Source organism: Aphidius gifuensis, linkage group LG5, assembly GCF_014905175.1.
Source record: "Aphidius gifuensis isolate YNYX2018 linkage group LG5, ASM1490517v1, whole genome shotgun sequence".
Classification (NCBI taxonomy): domain Eukaryota; kingdom Metazoa; phylum Arthropoda; class Insecta; order Hymenoptera; family Braconidae; genus Aphidius; species Aphidius gifuensis.
The window spans coordinates 5462528-5473529 of NC_057792.1; the positions used below are offsets into that span (position 1 = coordinate 5462528).

Genomic DNA, 11002 nt, shown 5'->3' on the forward strand with positions numbered 1-11002 from the left:
ACAAACAAATCCCCGCTCAATACTCTTATTTTTTAAACCAATGAAAAATAAGAATAATTATAATAATTATATCAGTCAGTAACTAGAATTTTTATTACTCTCGTGGAACGCACGTGCAAGACTGGAGCTTAATGTGATCAAGTAGTGAGCAAATAAAAGAAAAAAAAAAAAACTCATAATTAATAAAATTTTTTTTTTTGTATCTTGTTGATCCAAAAAAAAAAAAAATTAATTAATTATAAAATCAATAACAACTTAATAAATAGTGTTGATATAAATTTGTTAGAAATAATAAATTTTTTTTTGTTGAAAAAAAAATTGGGGACATGGCTCTTGGCTCAAAAGTCGAGGAGAATGTTGATGGAGCTGTAAAAATTACAATGGTCAACGGAAAAACCGATAAAATTGGTAATTATAATTGTCAATTAATTTATAAAAAAATATATAATATCAATTAAACAATTATTATAATAAAATACATTTATTATTACATATAAATTATGATTATTTCATCAGTTGCCGGCCAAGTTGTTCTGGTTATGTAACATGCTCGAAAATTTTTCATAGTCTCGTGGTCATGTGAGAATTTATTTAATAAAACAAAATAATTATTAAATAATTATTACATCATATTAATTATTTATATAAATTTTTAAATTAAATAAAAAAATTAGCTCTTTATTTCTCCTGTTTGCCTTGAATAGCAATAATCATTTTTTTTTTTTTTAAATAAAATTAATAATCAGTGGAAATTTTTTTGATCAATAGGCGAGGAGAGTGAGGTTGCATCACCCTTCAATTTTACAAGATAATTTATCATACATACAGTAGTTGCAACAGAAAAAAAAAATATATATTATTATTTAAATAATATAAGCCTGACCTAGTATAATAAATTATAATTAAAAAAAATTTTTAACTAAAAAAAAAAAATTTTATTCAATTATTTTTTGTTTATTTAAATTTTGTTAATTAATTTTTTTGTTTTTTTCTATAAGCTATTTGGTCTAATTTTTTTTTTGCCTTTTTAAATAGTCTTTCATTTATCTATTTATATTTTATTTTAATTTTTTTTTTTGAATATTTAACCGGCAAATTTATTGCGAAATTCCACTAGCTTCATGTGTCCGAGACCTTGGTGTTTAATTTGTACTTGTGAATTATATTAGAGACCAACGGAGAGTCAAGAATGAAATAAATATATAAATAAAAAATTAACCGGATATTTGAGATTTTTATTTTAACTCTTTTTTAAACATGTGGTGTGTCGGGTGATATCGATATGTATTTTATAGCCATTTTTATTTCTTTAAAATGATTATAATTATAAAGACAATGATAACGTTTTTTTTTTTTCATTTAAATTCCTTTATCTATTCTTTTTGTTGATTATTATTCAAACTAAAATTATCATAAATTAAATAAATCTTTTTTTAAAATAAAACTTTGTAATTTTTTTTGTCTAAATTTTAAATGTTTATTTTAATTTTGAAAAAACACTGGCTATAAATCATTAACCAAGATTATTGATAACCCTTGGTTTATCATTTAATAATAAAAAAAAAATATATTCATAAATATAAATTAGTAATAACAATTGAAACAATAGTTTAAACAAAATAATTAATAAAAAAAAAAAAAAATATTATTTTTATAATTAGAAATGAAAATTATCTATTCAAGTTAAATCTCAATCGACAAAAATAGAGTCACATTGGTATTCAACTGCATACTATTTGTATTTACATTACAAAGTTTTATTTATAACATCACTCATTGGAAACAAGTTAAAACTAATTTCAACATTTTAAAATTAAATCCTTTAAACTCCAAAAATTGTAAAAAAAAAAAATACTTTTGAAAATAGTTAAAACATTAATAATATTTAAAATAGAAAATTAATTATTTTTTTTAAAAATATTTTTACAGAAGAAAAAGATCAAGAAAAAGGAAGTGGTAGTAAAATGACTGATGTAACAATGGAAAAAGGTGAAGTTGAAGCAACAAAAGAATGTGAAAAAGATAAAGATTCAACAATTGATGATAATGATAAAGAATTATCTAAAAAATTAGATAATGATAATGAAAAAGAAAAAACAAATGATGATCAAGAAGTAATATTTGTACAAGATATGGGTTTTACTGTTAAAATATCAAGTCCAGGTGCTGAACAATTTGATATACAAGTATCATCAATGGAACTTGTACAAGAAATACATCAAGTATTAATGGATCGTGAAGATACATGTCATCGTACATGTTTTTCATTACAACTTGATGGTAATACACTTGATAATTTTTCTGAATTAAAAAATATTGAAGGTTTAAAAGAAGGTTCAATAATAAAAGTTGTTGAAGAACCATATACAATGAGAGAAGCTAGAATACATGTTAGACATGTTAGAGATTTATTAAAATCAGTTGATCCATCTGATGCATATAATGGTGTTGAATGTAGTAGTTTATCATTTTTAAATATTGTTACAAATGGTGATGTATTAGAAAAAAAAAAAACAAGAACAACTGATTCAATTGATTGTACACCACCAGAATATATTTATCCTGGTTGTAAAGAAAGACCTCTATTACCATTACAACCACAAGCTAAAGAACAAAAATGTTCACCATGTTTAAAAGTATTAACAACATCTGGCTGGAATCCACCACCAGGTTATCGTAAATTACATGGTGATTTAATGTATTTACAAGTTATAACACTTGAAGAAAAACAATATTATATTACAGCATGTTCACGTGGTTTTTATGTTAATCAATCAACAAGTGATATATTTAATCCAAAACCATCAATACCATCACATTTATGTCATAGTTTAATTGAATTATTAAATCAATTATCACCGTTATTTAAACGTGGTTTTTCATCAATGCAACGTCGTCGTACACAACGTCATCCATTTGAACGTGTATCAACACCATATCAATTATTTTCATGGACATCACCACAAATTGAACATACTATTGATGCAATTAGAGCTGAAGATACATTTTCAGCAAAACTTGGTTATGAAGAACATATACCTGGACAAACACGTGATTGGAATGAAGAGCTACAAACAACACGTGAATTACCACGTAAAAATTTACCAGAAAGATTATTAAGAGAACGTGCAATATTTAAAGTACATAGTGATTTTGTTGCTGCAGCAACACGTGGTGCTGTTGCTGTTATTGATGGTAATGTTATGGCAATTAATCCTGGTGAAGATTCAAAAATGCAAATGTTTATATGGAATAATATATTTTTTTCATTGGGTTTTGATGTACGTGATCATTATAAAGAACTTGGTGGTGATGCTGCAGCATATGTTGCACCACGTAATGATTTACAAGGTGTACGTGTTTATTCAACTGTTGATTTACCTGGTTTATATACACTTGGTACTGTTGTTATTGATTATCGTGGTTATCGTGTTACAGCACAATCAATAATACCAGGTATACTTGAACGTGAACAAGAACAATCAGTTGTTTATGGTTCAATTGATTTTGGTAAAAGTGTATTAACACATCCAAAATATTTAGAATTATTAAATAAAGCTGGACAACATTTAAAAATATTACCACATAAAGTTTTAAATAATGATAATGAAGAAATTGAATTATGTAGTAGTGTTGAATGTAAAGGTATTATTGGTAATGATTCACGTCATTATGTACTTGATTTATTACGTACATTTCCACCAGATGTTAATTTTTTAATAATTGATGGTGTTGAATTAAGTAAAGAAGCACGTGCACTTGGTTTTCCAATTGAACATAAACATCGTTTAGCATGTTTACGTCAAGAATTAATTGATGCATTTGTTGAATCACGTTATGTACAATTTATAAAACATGCTGCTGTACATTTACAACAATTAACAACAGCAAAATTACAACAACAACAAAAAGATAAATTAAGTATTGAAAATAAAGAAGAAATAATTGATAGTAATAAAGAAACAACAACAACAACAACAACAGCTAATGGTACTAATGATAATGATGATGATGAAAAAATTAAAGCTGATGAAGCTAAAAAAATAGTTGAAAGTATAACTGATACAATAACAAATGATAATAATAAACAAGATTTTGAAGAAAGTTCAAAAGATATTGTTAAACATGCAGCAAGTGCTGTTGGTAGTCTACGTGAAGCTGAATTTGATGTTAAATTTAATCCAGATGTTTATTCACCAGGTGTACGTCATCCAGATGAAAATGGTGATAATATAAAAAAACAACGTAAACTTGTATGTGATGCTGCTGATTATTTATTAACAGTACAATTACCAACATTTATACGTGAATGTTTAGATCATACATCAGCAGCAATGGATGGTACAACACTTGTTGAATCATTACATGGACGTGGTATTAATGTTAGATATATGGGTAAATTAGCAACAATGCTTGAAGCAATACCACAATTAAATTATTTATATAAAATAACAATAAGTGAATTAATATTACGTTCAGCAAAACATATATTTATAATATATATGCAAGGTACTGAATTAATGTCATTATCATCAGCAATATCACATTTTTTAAATTGTTTATTATCATCATCACAAGTTATTAATCCACAATTAAATCATGAAGAATTACAAAGTAAAACATCAAAACGTAAAAATAAACGTAAAGGTAGAGCAAATAATGGTATACAACAAACATCAGATTTTGAATGGGCATTATTAACACAAAAATCATTATGGCAACAAATTAAAAATGATTTAAAATCATATTATGATTGGGAAGGTAAATCATCAGATACATTTGATACAATGATTGAATATTATAATTTACAAAAAATATCAATATTACGTGGTTTTACAATTAAAACTGGTATACAAATATTATTAAGAGAATATAATTTTGATAATAAAAATCGTTTAACATTTTTTGAAGATGATATATTAAATATATTTCCAGTTGTTAAACATATACAACCACGTGCAAGTGATGCTTATCATTTTTATACATCTGGACAATGTAAAATACAAAAAGGTTATTTAAAAGATGGCTATGAGTTAATATCAGAAGCATTAAATTTATTAAATAATGTTTATGGTGCAATGCATCCTGAAATTGCACAATGTTTACGTATGTTAGCACGTTTAAATTATATTATGGGTGATCATGCTGAAGCATTATCAACACAACAAAAAGCTGTATTAATGTCTGAACGTGTTAATGGTATTGATCATCCATATACTATTACTGAATATGTACATCTTGCATTATATTCATTTGCAAATGGACAAGTATCAATATCATTAAGATTATTATATCGTGCAAGATATTTATCATTAATTGTTATTGGTGATGATCATCCAGAAGTTGCATTAATTGATAGTAATATATCATTAATATTACATGCTGTTGGTGAATATGAATTATCATTAAAATTTATGGAACATGCACTTAAATTAAATAAACTTCATCATGGTACAATATCATTAAAAGTTGCTGCATCATATCATTTAGTTGCACGTACACAAAGTTGTATTGGTGATTTTCGTGCAGCATTAAATAATGAAAAAGAAACATATACTATTTATAAAAAATTACTTGGTGAAGAACATGATAAAACAAAAGAAAGTAGTGATTGTTTAAGACATTTAACACAACAAGCTGTTGTATTACAAAAAAAAATGAATGAAATTTATACTGGTAAACAAAATGTTAATTTACCACCAATACAAATACAACCACCAAGTATGGGATCTGTATTAGAAATGCTTAATACAATTAATGGTATATTATTTGTTCAATTTAGTCAAGCTGATATTGATAATTTAAAAGCTGAAGTTGAAAAAAGATTAAAAGATGATAATAATGATGATGATAAATTAAACATAACTGAGGATAATAATGATGAAAAAATTGTTAATGGAAATTTAAAGAGTATTGAATCAACTGAAAGTTGAAAAATTTAATTTACATTTATCCATTATTTTCATTCATTCATTCAATCATTCATTTTTTATTTTTTTTTTTTTCTATTTGTTACACATTGAGAGATCAAAGCCAAAGATTTGATCAAGCAAGTTGTTTTTTTTTTTTTTTTTTTTTTATATAGGTATAAATGGGAGAATAAAATTAATTTCTTTTTTTTGTTTTTATTAATTAAGGTTGAGGAATTGTGTTAATTTTGTTTATGACACTGTATATAATTCTAGTGGGAAAAGAGAATGATTTGATATAAAAAAAAAATAATAGCGAGTTGATTTCTTCATATTGAAAATAGAAAATGAATTGTAAAATTTGAATTTTAATATTAATTTTGTTGTTTTTATATACTGTTTATATTAATTTTAAATATACAGTATTAGGATTTAATAATTTTTTAACTATAAATTTACAGAAAACATTTATCAACTCGCAAACGTCCAAAAAAAAAAAAAAAAAAAAACAATGTTAAATAATTTCTTACTGTTTTAAATAATAATTGTGTCTTCTCTTTTTTCATTTTCTAAAAAAGTGCTTAACAAATGTCGTGAAAATGTGCAACTCGAAGGCGATTTTTTTTTTTAGAATTAAGTTAAAAATAGAATCTAAATAATGCATGATATTTGCCAATCAAAAAAAAAAAAAAAAATAATTATCAATTGAATGTAAAATTAAAGGAGTATTGTTTTTATAAAAGAAATCAATCAAATAAATTCGTTTTTTTTTTTTTAAAATAATTTTTAATAATTAAAAAAATTATTAAATTTTTTAATTAAATAATTGAATAATATCCAGAGTGTTTTTAATAATTATCAAATAACGACAGTATAGTAAAAATAACAATAAACAAATATCAAAAAAAAAAAAAATGGAAAACTAAGAAAATCATGAATAAAAAAAAAACTAAAAAAATAATAAAAAGACAACAAGAATCAATTCTCGTTTTAGTGCCGAAGAATAAACTAGTTTATAGTTTAGAAAAGTTTTTAAAAAAAAACTAGATTATAAGAGTTAATTGTTATACCAAGCATCAGTTTTTTTTTTGTTTTTTTTTTTTAATATTTAAGCTCAAAATATAAGCAACAAAAACATGATAAAAGATTTTTTTTTTCTATAAAAAAATCCACATTGTTTTTGTTTTTTATTATTTTTCTTTGTTAAAATCATCTGTTGTTAAAATATTATATTGCACCTGTTAGTAGCCATTAAAAAAAAAAAAAAAAAAAAACAAAAAAAGGATATATAATAGTAATCCTAAGGAGTGAATGAAATTAAATTGAAATTTAATTTTAAAAAAATAAAATAAACCGAGGATATGCCTAATTTACATTATAATTTGGTACAAAAACAAAAAAAAAAAAAAAAAAACATTTGATAATAATAAAAATAATTAGCATGATGAATGATAAAATAATAAACAATAATAATAGTTTAAAAAAAAAAAAAAAATGATAATAAACCATTTTGTATACAAATATATGGATAAATAGTTAATTTGAATATTTATGTTTTATTTATAAATACAACCTTTTAACCTTTTTTTTTATTTTTACAATTTTTAATTGTATTTTTTTGTTTTAAAAAATTTTTAATATTAAATTTATTAATAAGATATTGACGAAATGTTTCCAAACCAATTTTACCACCATTACCATTATGTAAAATTAAATTTATTCGTATATTATCAGTATTTATCAAAACAACTGTTATACTAAACTCAAGATAAATATTTTTTGTTTCTGTATAATTTATTTGTTGATTTAATGAATTACCATTTATTAAATTGACTTGTTCATCATCCAAACGTGGTTTCTTTGACTCAATTGTTTCTCTTGATGCAAGACGACGTTTTCTTCTAGCATGGCTCCAAGTATCTTCATATGTTTTTAAATTACATACCCAACTATTTGAGCTGTCATTTTTTAATTTTAATTCTTTCATTTCAATCTATATAAAATAAATAAATATTATTATTATGATTATATTCTAATTACTAAATGATAATTTAAAGAAAAATATATATACTTTTAATTCTTGTATCCATTGTTTCAATGATTTTATTATCAGTTCAAAATCAGTCCATTTATCATCAAGAGGAAATGTAAATTCAACTGAAAATTTATCTTTTGATTTTTTATTTAAAGATTTTCTATCATTTTTTTCACGTATAACTGGTGCTGTTTGTAAATTTAATACATCTTTTGATAAAAATGTCCAAGCCAATCCCCATCTAAAAGTAAAAGTTGTATTAAAAAAAATTACAAAAATTCCAAAAGGAATAATGACATTAAAAACAAACCTTTTTGTATATCCCTGACAAAATTCAGTCCATGTATAATTATCAATATTTTTATTTTTAAATTCTTTACGAAAATATATAAGACTTGATTTTTGACCCAACATTGTTGTATATATTTTAATATTTGTTGATAATATAATACTTTCATTAATGATATTTAATACAAATTTACATTCACCACCATCAATAAATAATTCATTATTATTACCAGTTGATGCATTTCTTGGTGGTTTTTTTTTATTTTTTTTAAACATTAATTGATTGTTATTAAAAAATGGTGGATTACACATTGTAAATAAATAGCTATTATTATTATTATTATCAATTAATGATTTATTTAATATTATATTATGATCAGCATGTTCAACTAAAATCAATCACAATAAATTAATCAATCATTATTTTTAAAAAGAAAAAGATAATTAAGACAATTAATATTTACCTGTTATTAAATTATCTAAATTATTTTTTTTAACATTATTTATTGCTGATGATACACTTGTTTCATCAATTTCAGTTCCTATCATTTTCCATCCAAATAATTTTGAGCATAAAATTGGATATATACAAATAGCACCAGTTCCTAAAATACATAAATTTTATTGTTAATGTTAAGTTTATTTATTTTTATAATACTACAATATTACCAATGTCAATTCCAACAATGTTATTTTTTACATTAGCATGTTCAAGAAGATCCTCAATCCAATGAATATAATTAAGTCTAAGTGGAAGTACTGGAATCAATTTATCATCAGGTATATCAACATCAATATTAAAATCATGTTTTAATAATATTTTAGCAAGTACCTTGAGACTTTCTTGACTTTTAAAATTAAATTTTAATTTACCAGTTAAATCCTGAAAATATTTAATTAATTAATTAATTAATTGTTTTTATTTAAATTTATTTTAGGTTAGATGTTAACTTGAATAAATGAAATAATTTATTTTTTGAATTTGTTATTTAGTAAAAATTACCGTGTAGACATGTTGATGAAATTCCGGATAAATTTGGGCAAGATCACGAAAATTTGGCTCAATTTTGTATTTATTTTTTGGATGCATAAATTTTCTTAGTGACATTGTTATTTGTTTATATATTTATCTACGCTATTTGACACGTGAGAAAGCTTGTGTGCATCTAAAACGAGAGAGGGAGAAAAAAAATACTTGCGCAATCTTTTTTTTTTTTTCAAGTGCGCATCTTTGGTGGGAAACACGAAAATTGATGTTTTAAATAAATTGATAATTATAATTTGGTATTAAATTAATGAATTGATTTATAACAAAATACATTGTTTATTTATTTAACTTTGATTTTTAATGATTAGATGTTTCTAGTAGTATATCAAATTAGCGAGCGTTTGATAAGAGAAGGGAAGATAAATTGAAAAATTAATAAACAACGTCATAAAAATATAATAAAATAAAATATTAATACTTACTGAAATAAATAAAAAAACACTTTATTATTTAACTTGCACTAAATCTTTAAATGACATTATAAAGCGGTATAAAAAAAAATAAAATATAATATTGCACTTCAAGCAGCAAATTTTAATGGATTACTTGTTGTTTCTATTTACACTGATGTACATGATGTACATGATAACGATACGCGAGTAAATTAAAAATTTTAAAAAATACTTGATAAACAAGTTAGATAAAAAAAAAAAATAATAAATTATTTGCTTGCGCTCGAAGCTGCAGGTATATTAAATTCAATTTTAAAAAAGTATTCGGGTAAAGTGCGTTCAACAAGAAATTACTTAAATCTAAGTATTGCAAATATATAATAAACCTGAAAAGAAATAAAATAAACATCCTAATATCTCGTAGAAAAAAATAATTCGGTGTCCTATATTTACCAATACCTGAAATACATCCTATTCACCCCCGTCTACTCTGTTTGAGATAGACAGGTTGATGTGCACACCTTGATCAATCAACTAAAACCATTTACTCTGGTGCATGAAATTTAATAATTTAAATAAATAAATAATAAGTAATCAAGGTGAGCTACAAGTCACAAAAATATATACAATATAAATATTGGGGGATTACCAAGTACCTTTAAAGAATATCACATAAATTCTTTAAAGTTACAAGCTTGTTGACGCACTTTTACCCTGAGGGTTTGGTTAAAAGAGTGACCAAAGGGGCCTCTTACCTTATTTAGAAGTTCTAGGAGGAAGACAAAAAGACTAGCCTTGGAGACAGTATTGAAGTGGACTAACGTCTATTTAGATAATTTATGAGGCAGTTTTAAGCAGATGTTCATCTTCCCACACTAGTCATCAAAATGCTCCAATGCCATGTAGTGGTTCATGATGATTCCATCAGCAACAATCAGCAAATTCAATGATCACACACAACACAACACAATAGTCATACTGTTCAACACCCCTTTTTTTAAAACAATCTTTGAGAAAATACACCAACACCACTTTAGTTTTTTTCCTTTTATCATATCAACTAAGAAAAATCAATCACTTTGAATATTTTCTTCTTATTAGCTTGATAATAAACCATTAAATATACCAAATTGTTAATTAAAAATTATAATAAATATAATATTTTGATAGTGTATATTATTATTACTTGAAAATGTTTTATCAATTTCAAATGAAGATTTCACTGTTGACACTGATGAAATTTTTAGCATTCTTTTGGACAGAGGCACTGTGTTCTAAAAGCTCCACAGACGAACACGTGGTGTTTCTATTGTTAGCATCAACAGAGATT

At 23.8% G+C, this 11002-nt stretch overlaps 2 protein-coding genes across 2 annotated transcripts; one reads left to right on the forward strand and one right to left on the reverse strand.

Annotated features, from left to right (window-relative positions):
* The first annotated feature begins 59 nt into the window (after positions 1–59).
* LOC122857206 (clustered mitochondria protein homolog) lies at positions 60–6631 on the forward strand. The gene is made up of 2 exons (XM_044159254.1): positions 60–408; positions 1930–6631. Exons 1-2 carry the CDS (start codon positions 327–329, stop codon positions 5931–5933), a joined length of 4086 nt encoding a protein of 1361 aa, XP_044015189.1. The 5' UTR covers positions 60–326; the 3' UTR covers positions 5934–6631.
* Positions 6632–7497: 866 nt separating this feature from the next.
* LOC122857209 (U6 small nuclear RNA (adenine-(43)-N(6))-methyltransferase) lies at positions 7498–9383 on the reverse strand (the record flags this gene model as incomplete). The annotated part of the gene is made up of 6 exons (XM_044159258.1): positions 9236–9383; positions 8902–9115; positions 8697–8837; positions 8255–8621; positions 7981–8185; positions 7498–7902 (listed from the first exon to the last, which is right to left on the reverse strand). Coding segments are annotated over exons 1-6 (1437 nt in total), but the record flags the coding sequence as incomplete, so codon positions are not given.
* Positions 9384–11002: the final 1619 nt, after the last annotated feature.